Source organism: Scyliorhinus canicula, chromosome 15 (assembly GCF_902713615.1).
Source record: "Scyliorhinus canicula chromosome 15, sScyCan1.1, whole genome shotgun sequence".
Taxonomy (NCBI): domain Eukaryota; kingdom Metazoa; phylum Chordata; class Chondrichthyes; order Carcharhiniformes; family Scyliorhinidae; genus Scyliorhinus; species Scyliorhinus canicula.
The window spans coordinates 132,296,029-132,310,307 of record NC_052160.1 but is presented as its reverse complement, the minus strand read 5'-3'; the positions used below and the strand labels follow the sequence as shown (position 1 = coordinate 132,310,307).

The window sequence follows — 14,279 nt, the reverse complement described above, 5'->3', positions numbered from 1 at the left end:
GGAGAGGTTGTAGATTTGGACGGTGCTGTCTCAGAGCCTTGGTGAGTAGCCGCGGTGCATCTTGTAGATGGCTCAAAACAACTCCCAGTTTCTCTTGTCTCTCCAGGTAACATCTTTCCCATTTACACTGAGGTCTGAAGGTTGTGGGTGAGTTGCACGGGCCAAGTTAGCCACAGACCCCGAAGGGGTTTACTCAACCCTCTTTTGGAACTTCACAATTCAGAGGCAAGAAAAGAAACACTGAGAAACCGTGGCTGGAAAAATGCCGAGCTCACAGAGGGGTTCCCTCCTGCAATACCGCCGACCCACGTATTGTTGGCAAGTGTAGCGAATTGTCAGATTATTCTGCTTCCCTTTGAGATTTTGGCTGCTGTTAATCGTGACTCAATTTCTTCCGAGACTACAGAAGTCACAGCATTTTAATGTGCGGGGCCTTATTAGAAACAGATTCACTAAATTGAAGGCATGCCTTTTTCTTTTGAACCATCCTGTTTTGACTTAAGTTGTGGCAAGTTAAAAAGCAGGCTTTGCTGGTGAAATCTGACTGACATTTCACTTGATTTCTCTGTGTCAGTACGAGGCCAAGAAGAGGATTTCAGCCGAGGATGCTCTCCAGCACCTTTACTTCAAGAACCTGGGAGAAAGAGTGCACTTCCTACCAGACAGTGAGTTCCTTCTCAATGTGGGATCCTCTTCCTCTCTGTGCCGGGTCCTCATGTTTTGCTGTTAAACTGCCTGCTGATTTCAGGGCACTGCTGTGTTCGCTGATGTCTCGGTGAATGCCACCCTGCTTGAGCACGTGGGCTCACGCTAAAATGTGTTGAAAGGAAACCGTCACCTGTGGCCCAGGGGAAGGGCTCTCAGACCTCTGAGGCACGTCGGTTCGAGCACCTCACAAGTGACTGGAGCACAAAACCGAGGGTGACGCTTCCAGTGCAATGCTTACGGATTTCTGCACTGTCAGAGGTGTCGTTTCGGATGAGACATTAAACTTAGACTCTATTTGCCATCTCAGGTTAAGGCAAAAGGTCCTACTGCACTTCTCAAAGAAGTTGCCCCATCAACCAACATCACTAAAAACAGATACTCTGGCCATTAATTTCATTGTTACTTGTGGGATGTTGCTGTGCGCAAATTCAGTGCCGTCTTTCCTACGGTAGTGACCAGAATCACAGCATAATTACAGCACAAAAGGAGGCCATTTGCCCTGCCGTATCCCTGGGGGTTGTCTGGAAGAGCTACCCTCTGCCCTTTGTAACCCTACAATTGTTTTCTCTTCAGATGCTTAACCAATTCGCGAAATAAAAATCATGTCTCCACCACACTCTGAAGCAGCGCATTCCAGATCCCAAATACTCGCTGCATAAAAGAGTTTTTATAACTGCATAAGAGCTGCATAAAAGAGTTTTTCCCCATTTTGGAGTTGGATCTTTTGGCAATCACCTAAATCTGTGTCCTCTAGGTTCTCCGCCCTTCTGTCCCTGGGAACAGTTTTGCCGAATCTACTGACGTGGAGATGCCAACGTTGGACTGGGGTGGGCACAGTAAGAAGTCTTACAACATTACTAGCTTTCAGAGCGCAGCTCCTTCATCAGGTGAAGGAGCTGCTCTCTGAAAGCTAGTGATTCAAAACAAACCTGTTGGACTTTAACCTGGCGTTGTAAGAGTTCTTACTGTGTCTTATCTACTCTGTCTGGACCCCTCATATTTTGAGCACCTCTCTTAAATCTTCTCTTAGTCTTTTGTTACATCCCAGAATGGAATCCTGGCTCCAAATAAACTTTTACTTTGTTAATAAAACATGGAGAAACAGAGTCCCAGGACCGTTAATTAGTTTTAACAACAAAAAATGTATTAAACATGAAAAAATTGGATTATAATACTAAGGCATTTACTCCCCCCTTATCTTAACAATTACACACAGATTGTGATATTTAACACAGGGATTATAAAATACATCTTAATCCACAATGGTTTCATTAACACACAAAGTCCCTTTTAAGCACACAAGGTGACTGTGGTAAGAAACACTTTTCTCTGCACCCAAGTGAATGTCTGTGCATTTCTCCTCAAAATCCCCTCAGGTGATTCTCATACTGTGAGCCACCTGGTCCCACTGAACTCCAGCCTCCACACGAGTGATTTCAAATTCCACTTTCAAAAGTCACACTTTCAAATCTTATTTTATTTTTTTTTTTTTTTTTTTTTTTTTATTGGAATTTTTTGCAGAAAATATAACAAAAAGTATAGCAAAAAGCAGTAATATGCAACTAACAGCCCCATAACACCCACAATTCCCCCCATACCGTAACATCACATGTATCACATTCCCCCACCCCCCCCCCCAAACAAGAGAACTTAACCATAAATTAAAATTAGATAACTCAAATTTAAATAAAATAAGCTAACATAATCACCGCCCCCCCCCCCCCCCCCCCCCCCGGGTTGCTGCTGCTACTGTCCCAGTACCCTATCGTTGAGCCAGAAAGTCGAGGAAAGGTTGCCACCGTTTAAAGAACCCTTGCACCGATCCTCTCAGGGCGAATTTAACCTTCTCAAGCTTAATAAAGCCCGCCATGTCATTGATCCAGGTCTCCACGCTTGGGGGCCTCGCGTCCTTCCACTGTAGCAAAATCCTTCGCCGGGCTACTAGGGACGCAAAGGCCAGCACACCGGCCTCTTTCGCCTCCTGCACTCCCGGCTCTACCCCAACCCCAAAGATCGCGAGTCCCCATCCTGGCTTGACCCTGGATCCCACCACCCTTGACACCGTCCTCGCCACCCCCTTCCAGAACTCCTCCAATGCCGGGCATGCCCAGAACATATGGGCATGGTTCGCTGGACTCCCCGAGCACCTGGCACACCTATCTTCACCCCCAAAGAACCTATTCATCCTCGTCCCAGTCATGTGGGCCCTATGCAGCACCTTGAATTGGATGAGGCTAAGCCGCGCACACGAGGAGGAAGAATTTACCCTCTCCAGGGCATCAGCCCATGTCCCGTCTTCGATCTGTTCCCCCAGTTCCCCCTCCCACTTCGTTTTCAGCTCCTCTACTGACGCCTCTTCCTTCTCCTGCATAAGCTTGTAGATATCGGATATCTTCCCCTCCCCGACCCAGACCCCCGAGAGCACCCTGTCACTCACCCCCTTCGCGGGGAGCGCAGGGAATCCCTCCACCTGCCGTCTAGCAAATGCCTTTACCTGCAGATATCTAAACATGTTTCCCGGCGGGAGCCCAAATTTCTCTTCCAACTCCCCCAGGCTCGCAAACCTTCCGTCGATAAACAGGTCCTTCAGCTGTCTAATGCCCGCTCTATACCATCCCCGAAATCCCCCATCCATGTTCCCCGGGACGAACCTATGGTTCCCCCTTAACGGAGCCTCCATCGAGCCCCCCACTTCTCCCCTATGTCGCCTCCACTGCCCCCAAATCTTGAGGGTAGCCGCCACCACCGGACTCGTGGTATACCTCGTGGGAGGGAGCGGCCACGGCGCCGTTACCAGGGCCCCCAGGCTTGTATCCCCACAGGACGCTCTCTCCATCCGTTTCCATGCTGCCCCCTCCCCCTCCATCACCCACTTACGCACCATCGACACGTTGGCCGCCCAGTAATACCCCGAGAGGTTGGGCAACGCCAGCCCCCCCCCATCCCTACTCCGCTCCAAGAAGACCCTCTTCACCCTTGGGGTGCCATGCGCCCAAACAAATCCCATGATGCTGCTGGTCACTCTTTTAAAAAAGGCCCTAGGGATAAAGATGGGCAAGCACTGGAAGAGGAACAAGAACCTCGGGAGAACCGTCATTTTGACGGATTGCACTCTGCCCGCCAGCGATAGCGGCACCATGTCCCACCTTTTAAATTCCTCCTCCATCTGTTCCACTAGTCTGGTGAAGTTAAGCTTATGAAGAGCCCCCCAACTCCTGGCCACCTGCACCCCCAGGTACCTGAAACTCTTCACTGCCCGCCTGAAGGGGAGCCTCCCAATTCCCTCCTCCTGATCTCCCGGGTGCACTACAAATACCTCGCTCTTTCCTAAGTTCAGCTTATAGCCCGAGAAGCCCCCAAATTCCGCTAACAGTTCCATCACCCCCGGCATTCCCCCCTCTGGGTCCGCCACATATAACAGCAGGTCGTCTGCATACAGCGATACCCGGTGCTCCTCCCCCCCCCGCACCAGACCCCTCCACTTCCCTGACTCCCTCAACGCCATGGCCAGCGGTTCAATCGCCAGTGCAAAGAGCAGGGGGGACAGGGGACACCCCTGCCTGGTCCCACGATAAAGCCTAAAATACTCCGATCTCCTTCCATTTGTGACTACACTCGCCATCGGCGCCGCGTAAAGCAGCCTCACCCATTTGATGAATCCCTCCCCAAATCCAAACCTCTCCAGCACCTCCCATAGGTACCCCCATTCAACTCTATCAAACGCCTTCTCTGCATCCAGCGCCACCACTATCTCCGCCTCCCCCTCCACTGCCGGCATCATGATAACATTGAGCAGTCTCCGCACATTCGTGTTGAGCTGCCGCCCCTTGACAAACCCTGTCTGATCTTCATGAATTACCTCTGGCACACAATCCTCTATCCTGGTAGCCAGGATCTTCGCCAGCAACTTAGCGTCTACGTTAAGGAGTGAAATAGGCCTATATGATCCGCACTGCAAGGGGTCCTTATCCCGTTTTAGGATCAAAGAGATCAGTGCCCGCGACATCGTCGGGGGCAAAGCCCCCCCCTCCCACGCCTCATTGAAAGTTCGCACCAGCAGGGGACCCACCAGGTCCGCATATTTTTTGTAAAATTCTGCCGGGAACCCGTCCGGCCCCGGGGCCTTACCTGACTGCATTTGCCCGATCCCCCTGACTAGCTCCTCCAACTCTATCGGCGCCCCCAGCCCCTCAACCAGCCTCTCTTGAACCCTTGGGAAACATAGCCTGTTCATGAAGCTCTCCATCCCCTCTCTCCCCCTCGGAGGTTCCGACCGGTACAATCCCTCGTAAAAGTCCCTAAAGACCCCGTTTACTTCTGTCCCCTTCTGCACTACATTTCCACCCCCATCCTTCACTCCCCCAATTTCCCTAGCCGCATCTCGCCTACGGAGCTGATGCGCCAACATCCTGCTCGCCTTCTCTCCATACTCATATACCGCACCCTGCGCCCTCCTCCACTGTGTCTCCGCCTTTCTGGTGGTCAGCAAGTCAAAATTGGCCTGCAACCTGCGCCGTTCTCCCAGCAACCCTTCCTCCGGTGCCTCCGCATATCTCCTGTCCACCTCCAGAAGCTCTCCCACCAGTCTCTCCCTCTCCTTCCTCTCCTTCCTTTCCCTGTGGGCCCGGATGGAGATCAGCTCCCCCCGGATCACTGCTTTCAGAGCCTCCCAGACCATCCCCACCTGGACCTCCCCCGTATCATTGGTAACCAGATACCCCTCAATGCTTCTCCGAACCCTCTTACACACCTCCTCCTCCGCCAGCATCCCCACATCCAGGCGCCAGAGCGGGCGCTGGTCCCGCGCCTCCCCCATCTCCAGATCAATCCAGTGCGGGGCATGGTCCGAAATCGCTATGGCCGAATACTCGGCATCCTGCACCCTCGGGATCAACCCCCTGCTCAGGACAAAAAAGTCTATCCGGGAATAAACCCTATGGACGTGAGAGAAAAAGGAATACTCCCGCGCTCTCGGTCTCCCAAACCTCCAGGGATCCACCCCTCCCATCTGGTCCATGTATCCCCTCAGCACTTTGGCCGCCGCCGGTCTCCTACCCGTCCTTGAACTGGACCGGTCCAGTGTGGGATCCAGCACTGTGTTAAAATCTCCCCCCATGATCAGGCCCCCTGCCTCCAGGTCCGGGACGCGGCCCAACAAGCGCCTCATGAAGCCAGCATCATCCCAATTCGGGGCATATACGTTCACCAGCACCACCTTCTCTCCCTGCAGCCTACCCCTCACCATGATATATCTACCCTCCTTGTCCGACACCACCTCAGCCGCCTCAAACGCCACCCTCTTCCCCACTAGAATCGCCACCCCCCGGTTCTTTGCGTCCAATCCTGAATGATAAACCTGCCCCACCCACCCCTTCCTCAGACGGACCTGGTCCGCCACCTTCAGGTGGGTCTCCTGGAGCATAGCCACGTCCGCCTTCAACCCCCTTAGATGGGAGACCACCCTGGTTCTCTTAACCGGCCCGTTCAGCCCCCTCACGTTCCAGGTAATCAGCCGGATCAGAGGGCAACCCGCCCCCCTCCCCTGCCGACTAGCCATAGCTTGGCAGATGTTCGCCCCAGGCCAGCATACCCCGCTCGACCCGTTCCCCATGGCGATAGCGCCTCTCCTCTTCCCCCCCGGCCCTCATCCGCTCCTTCCTAGTCGTTCCAGCAGCAACCCGGTATCCCCCCCCCCCCCCCCTCCCCCCCCCAGGCTAGGACCCCTCCTAGCCGCGATGCACCCTCCATGGTACTTCCGTGAGTCAGCTGACTTCTGCTGACCCCGGCAGCTCCCGCCAAAACCTATCCCCTCCCGGCTTGGGGTCATCCCCCTCTTGCCACACCTCCTTGGCATTATTGCAGCGCGGGAAAAAAGACCCGTAGAGGCCCTTCCCCCATCGCAAGCTCCACCCCCCTGCCCCGCAGCGCGGGAAACCAGAGGAAAGCCCGCGCTTTCACAATGCCACACCCCATCCTTCTGACGCAGTTCCCCAAAATCCAGTTTCCCCTCAATCCCCAGCCCCGTACAGAAGAGAACATATAGAACACAAACCCCCAACACTCCCCACCTACCCCACAACCATACCCAACAGACAAACCCACCCGTAAACAGAGCAAAAAGAAAACCAGCATACATAACACACATTTCGAAGTTGAAAAAGTTGAAACAGTTGGAACAAAACAGCCACAGCGGAAACAACGCCGGCCAAAGTATGTTCCCAGGCCCTAGTTCAAGTCCAGCTTCTCCGCCTGTACAAAGGCCCACGCCTCCTCCGGGAACTCGAAGTAATGGTGCCGGTCCTTGTATGTCACCCACAGGCGCGCAGGCTGCAGCATTCCAAACCTGACCTGCTTAGCATGAAGCACCGCCTTCGTCCGGTTGAACCTGGCCCGCCGCTTAGCCACTTCCGCACTCCAGTCCTGGTAGATCCTCACTACCGAATTCTCCCATTTACTGCTCCTCTCTTTCTTGGCCCAGCGCAGCACACACTCCCGGTCATCAAATCTTATTTTAAATGATGCTCTCCCTCCGCTGCTTTCATCGTGGTTTCACTTTCAGGTTTTACACCTCTCCCTTCAGGTTTTCTTTGACTTAGAGGCTTTTACACAAACTCCGAGGACCAGCCACCAATTTCCACAATTATTTCAAATAATGTCTTCCAAATTGTATTAGTTTCTCACAAACCTTAGCACTACTGCAGATCTTTCTGGCCTCTCATCACCCAGTGCCTTTTCAACTCTCTCTAACTTCGCTGAACAGTGATCTCTTCTGGTCCCAGTTTCCTCTGTTCCGTTAACTCCAGACTTCTTGGAAACTTCTCTTCATTTCTCTAGTCTCCTTAACTAGCAGGTATCCGGCATCTGTTTTCTTCACCAATACTCCTTAGTATGGCTTTTATTCTAGCAAGGCTGAGAAAGATGGTCCCTCTTCAGGCTTCTACAACCACCTGCTTCCAGCAGAGCTGTGAGAGCTGCTTTCTCTCTCATGACCTATCTCCAACTGCAATCAAATTAGCTAAACTAAATCTTAAAAGCCCCAGTTGATAAGCAACCGCTGCTGGTTTATTTTCTCTTTATGTCATAGCCCTCTCCAAGCACAAAGAATCACAATTGAGATTGAACAACCCCCACACGTACACACACCTTTGCTCAGCATGAATCTAACGATAGGTTTTTCCCTTCCATGCACAGAAACAGTAAATTAAACCCACTTAAAACTGTACCTTATTTCTACTGTTTACAAATAAAAATATAAATCCCTTAAAACTACCTTTGTTTTACTAACAATATCCAAGGGCAACTCGAGCTCCTCTGGTTTATCCACGTAACCAAGTTCCCCATCCATTGAATCATTCTCGTCAATCTTCTCTGCCGCCTCTCACTTAAAGTGTGGTTCCCAGAATTGGTTTTTACAAAGGTTTTTCATAACTCCCCTTTCCTTTGTCCTCTGTGTCTCTATTTATAAAGTCCAGGCTGTCTAAACTTTCTAAACCACTTTTTCAATCTGTCCTGCCATCGTCAATAATTTGTGCCCGTATAGCTCCTCTCTTCCTGCAGCCCCTTTAGAATTCTGCACTTCATTTTATATCGACTCTCCATGTTCTTCCTACCAAAATGTATCACTTCAAACCGCTCTGCATTAAATTTCATGTGCCATGTGGCCACCCATTCCAAAATCCAATCTATGTCCTTTTGAAGTCTGTCACAATCCGCCTCATAGTTTGCAATGCTTCCATGTTTTATGTCTATGGCAAATTTTGAAAGTGCTCTGTATACCCAAGACCAGATCATTAATATAGATCAGGAGAAGCAGTAGCCTTAATACCGACCCCTTCGGGAACATTGGTCTGAAAAACAACCGTTCACCTCTACTCGCTGTTTCCTGTCACTGAGCAACATCACCCACTGTCCCTTTTGTTCCACGCGCTTCAACGTAAAGTTCAAAATTGGCACGGTAGCATGGTGGTTAGCATAAATGCTTCACAGCTCCAGGGTCCCAGGTTCGATTCCCGGCTGGGTCACTGTCTGTGTGGAGTCTGCACGTCCTCCCCGTGTGTGCGTGGGTTTCCTCCGGGTGCTCCGGTTTCCTCCCACAGTCCAAAGATGTGTGGGTTAGGTGGATTGGCCATGCTAAATTGCCCGTAGTGTAAGGTTAATGGGGGGATTGTTGGGTTACGGGTATAGGGTGGATACGTGGGTTTGAGTGGGGTGATCATTGCTCGGCACAACATCGAGGGCCGAAGGGCCTGTTCTGTGCTGTACTGTTCTATGTTCTATGTTCTAAGAGCTTTAGGATGTCCTGAAACCAAAGTGACTGAATGCCCTCTATTCATGTTCAGGGACTCATACTGTGGATAATGGGGACAAAATTACAATTGAGCTATAGACTGTCCTGCCGGAGACCCTCCCCCTAACTGTCCCGATCAGCCAGCAGACCAGAGTGGCTCAAACATGTACCACAAAGGTTTATCCGTGCCCCTCTCAACGACCATTGATTAATGTTTTTTATATTTGTTCAAGCGATGTAGGCATCGCTAGCTGTGCCAGCATTTATATCCCATTCCCCTCCCCCCACCACCCCCCCTCTCCCCACCACCCCCTCCCTGGCGTAACACATGACAGGCTCAGAAACATAGAAATTAGAAGCAGGAGGAGGCGATTTGGCCCTTCGAACCTGCTCCGCCATCCGTTATGATCATTGCTGATCATCAGGTTTAATACCCTGATCCTGCCCCACCCACATCCCTTTAGCCCCAAGAACTATATCTGATCCCATCTTGAAATTACACAACGTTTTGGCCTCCACTACTTTCTGTGGTAGTGGATTCCACAGATTCCCCACTCTCTGGGTGAAGAAATTTCTCCTCACCTCAGTCCTAAAAGGTTTACCCCTTTTGCTCAAACTATGGCCCCTGTTCTGGACTCCCCCACCATCAGGAATATTCTCTCTGAATCTACCCTGTCTAACCCTGTTAGAACTTTATAAGTTACTAAGAGATCCTCCCCTCACTCTTCTAAACTCCAATGAATAAATTCCTCACCGACTTAGTCTCTCCTCATACGTGGGGGGCACGGTAACACAGTGGTTAGCACAGTTGCATCACAGCTCCAGGGCCCCAGGTTCAATTCCCGGCTGGGTCACGGCCTGTGCAGAGTCTGCACGTTCTCCCCGTGTCGGTTTCCTTCGGGTGCTCCGGTTTCCTCCCGCAGTCCAAAAATGTGCAGGTTAGATGGAATGGCCATGATAAATTGCCCCTTAGTGTCCAAAAAGGTTGGTTGGGTGGGGTTACTGGGTTACGGGGATGGGGCGGGGGCTTGGGGAGGGTGCTCTTTCCAAAGGCCGGTGCAGGCTCGATAGGCCGAAAGGCCTCCTTCTGCACTGTAAATTCTTTGATTACATACGAGTCCCACCATCCCATGAATCAGCCTGGTAAACCTTCGCTGCCCTCCCTCCAGAGCAAGAACATCCTTCCTCAGATAAGGACACCAAACTGCACACAATACTCCAGGTGTGGCCTCACCAATGCTCTATACAATTACAGTAAAACATTTCTATTCCTATACCCAACTCCTCTCGTGATGAAAGCCAACGTACCATTTGCCTTCTTTACTGCCTGCTGTACCTGCGCGCTTAGGACTGATGCACGAGGACACCAAGGTCTCGTTGAGTATCCACCTCTCTCAATTTACACCCATTCAGATAATAATCTACCTTCCTATTTTTGCTACCGAAGCGGATAACCTCACATTTATGAACATGCGGCACCACCCCACATGGATAATCCGCCCCCCTCGACTATTTTAAGTAAAATTATAAGTTATAATTCATTTTAAAGTTTGAAAACAATTAAATACAAAAATCTCCTCTAGTTACAATAACAAACAGACAGACTGTCCTGTACACATTGTCTAATGAGGGCCTAGAGTTACTAGTACCTCAGCTTAATGTTACTGAACCGTTCTGGTTAAATCAACACTCAATTCACAGCTTTTACTCAGTGTTCCATCTCCTCCTTCAAATATGATTTCTATCGGTGTGAAACAAATTCAGCCCTATTGTTTGTGTTCTCTCTTAGGGTCACATAAATAACTCAAATGTGGCTAGACAAACTGTTCAAAATACTTTGAGATGAACTAGAGGGTGTCTTGAGTGCCATGTCTCTCGCCCGGCAGCGTGCCGTCAGGCGGGGTAAGAATTGAATGAGGCCATTAAGCTTTCTGTGTGAACAAACAAAGAAGAAAGAAACGTCCAGCACAGGAACAGGCCCTTCGGCCCTCCAAGCCTGCGCCGACCATGCTGCCCGTCTAAACTAAAATCTTCTACACTTCCTGGGTCCGTATCCCTCTATTCACATCCTATTCATGTATTTGTCAAGATGCCCCTTAAATGTCACTATCGTCCCTGATTCCACCACATCCTCCGGCAGCGAGTTCCAGGCACCCACTACCCTCTGTGTAAAAAAACTTGCCTCGTACATCTCCTCTAAACCTTGCCCCTCGCACCTTAAACCTATGCCCCCTAGTAATTGACCCGTCAACCTTGGGAAAAAGCCTCTGACTATCCACTCTGTCTATGCCCCTCATAATTTTGTAGACCTCTATCAGGTCGCCCCTCAACCTCCGTCGTTCTAGTGAGAACAAACCAAGTTTATTCAACCGCTCCTCATAGCCAATGCCCTCCATACCAGGCAACATCCTGGTAAATGTCTTCTGCACCCTTTCTAAAGCCTCCACATCCTTCTGGTAGTGTGGCGACCAGAATTGAACACAGAATTGAACTCCAAGTGTGGCCCAACTAAGGTTCTATACAGCTGCAACATGACTTGCCAATTCTTATACTCAATGCCCCGGCCAATGAAGGCAAGCATGCCGTATGCCTTCTTGACTACCTTCTCCAACTTTGTTGCCCCTTTCAATGACAGGTGGAGATGGTAGTCCACCTTCCAAATGTGCAAGTAGCTTGCCTGTGCTTACAGTTTAGGTTCACTGGGGTTAGATTTTGGACGGTGGGAAATGGCTGATGATTCCTTATTGCCCTCTTACACTATTGCACAAAGTCAAATCTTCCACATATATTATTCCCTGAAAGGGTTGCTGTAGTCGGATAAATCCACGAACAGGGCCATTAACATTTTATGTTTTATATATGTCTAAAATAAAAAGGTCTGTACAATATATATCCATATATTGAGACCACCCAAGTCCTGAGCCAAAATGGAGGTGATTGGGTGATGCGCCGATCAATCATATCAATTTTATGCAGACCTTCTGTATTCTTTAACTACCCTCCACCTACTGCATTTTACTGAAGAAATAAATCCGGCTTTTACCGGGGAATCTTCTGCAATAACATAAACAACTCGCATTTATGTGGCTCCTTTGGTGTTGTAATATAAGAACATAAGAACTAGGAGCAGGAGTAGGCCATCTGGCCCCTCGAGCCTGCTCCGCCATTCAATGAGATCATGGCTGATCTTTTGTGGAATCAGCTCCACTTTCCAGCCTAAAAATATCCCAAAGCAAGTCACAAGATCAAAATTTGAGACCAAACCATCAGGAGTTATTGGTACAAATGACCAATAGTTTGGACGCAGCAATAGGTTTTAAGGGCAACCTGGAGGAACAGCGAGAGAGTTTCCGGGAGGGAATTCTAGAGTTTAGACACATTGCCGTCAATGGTGGAGGCAAAACAGTGAAGCTCAAGGGGCCAGAGGTGGAGGAATCCGGAGATCCCAGATGGCTGTAGGGCTGGAGAAGTTTGCTGAGATAAAGTGAAGGTGAGGCCATGAAGAGATTTCAAAACAAAGTTCAGAATTTTAAAATGGAGGCGTTGCTGGATTGGGAGTCAATCCAGGCCAACAAATACAGGGGTGTTGGTTTTTGGCCATGGGTTCAGGCACTCTAGGCCCTATCCTGCATTGGAAGTTATTGGTTGACACAGTGATGTCAATATTAACTCTGTTCACAAGTAAAGAGGTAATGATGAGCTCACAAAAAACATTGAATAGACCACAAGCTGAGTACCCTGTATAGTTTTAGTGTCCCATTATTGAAAAGGCATTGAAGCAACAATGAACATATATTTGTACACGGGAAAGAAAACTCTAATTAAGAAAGGGAACTTGGGATATGTGGATCATTGTCACTGACACAGAGATGGCGAAGAGAAAGTTCAGTAGAGGTTTTTACTATTATCAGGAACATGGGAAAATGGTAGCATGGGTGGGGGGGGGGGGCACGGTAGCACAGTGATTAACACTGTTGCTTCACAGCGCCAGGGTCCCAGGTTCAATTCCCGGCTTGGGTCACTGTGCGGAGTCTGCATGTTCTCCCCGTGTCTGCGTGGGTTTCCTCTGAGTGCTCCAGTTTCCTCCCACAAGTCCCGAAAGACGTGCTTTTAGGTAATTTGGACATTCTGAATTCTCCCCCTGTGTACCCGAACAGGCGCCGGAATGTGGCGACTAGAGGCTTTTCACATTAACTTAATTGCAGTGTTAATGTAAGCCTACTTGTGACAATAAAGATTATTATTATTATTATGAGCAGCAGTAGGCCATTTAGCCCCCGAACCGGCTCCACAATTTAATTAGATCATGGCTAATCTCCTACCTCTGTGCCATTTCCCTGCACTATGTCCTTATCCTTCGATATCTTTAATATCTACAAATCTATCGATTTCTGTCTTGAATACACTCAACGACTGGGCCGTCACAGCCCTCTGTTGTGGAGAATTCCAAAAGATTCGTCACACGAGTGGTGAAGGAGGGCTGATTGAATGAAAGATTTTTTTCCTCTGCTTGGAGAGTGAGAGACAAGTAATCATTCAAGGTGATCTCACTGAAAGGCCAAGGGGAAAGACGAGCAAAACATTCAATACAGGAGTAAGTTCTTCAAAAGGAAGACTTGCATTTCTGTAGCACCTGTCACAACCTCAGGAAGGCCTGAAGCAGTTTACGGACAAATGAAAGACTGAAGTGTGGTCATTGTTGTCATGTAGAAAACACGGTACACAGCAAGATCCAATGAACAGCAATGTGGCAATGAACATTTTAGTGTTGTTAATTTGTCATTTTTAATTTTTAGTGTTGTTGTTGAAAGATAGATACTGACCAGGACACAAGGTAAAGCTCCTCTACTCCTCTCTGAAATAATGCCGTGGGATTGTTTACATCCACCCAAGAGGTAGAAGGGAAAAGATAAGAAAGTTGTGCATTTATGTAGCATTTTTCATGATCACTGGGTTACTCAATGTGCATTATAACTCACAAAAAGCTCTTGTCGCGTTGTAATGCAGGAATTGTGGTCCAAATAATAATGTGCGAGATGACCAGATAATTTTTTTTTACGATGTTGATTGAAAGATAAATATTGGCCAGGGCACCAGGGATAACTCCACAGCTTTTCCTCAAAGTATTGCCGTGGGATATTTTACATCCAGCCAACAAGGTTACGCATCTCATGTGAAAGACAGCATCTCAAACAATTCAAAGCTCCCTTTGTCCTATAGTGGAGTGTCAACCCAGATTCGGTACACTGTTTCTAGAGGGGAAATTGAACCCGCTGCCCTCCGA

The 14,279-nt window shown here is 49.2% G+C and overlaps 1 protein-coding gene across 3 annotated transcripts in view; it reads left to right on the top strand.

Moving 5' to 3' along the window:
* Positions 1–14,279, top strand: part of LOC119978562 (cyclin-dependent kinase 18-like) — a 127,505-nt gene that overhangs the window by 105,433 nt on the left and 7,793 nt on the right. For all 3 annotated transcript variants that reach the window (XM_038820294.1, XM_038820295.1, XM_038820296.1), the window contains one exon: positions 575–665. In XM_038820294.1, coding sequence (XP_038676222.1) covers positions 575–665 — 91 coding nt within the window. The remainder of the gene's footprint in view (positions 1–574; positions 666–14,279) is intronic.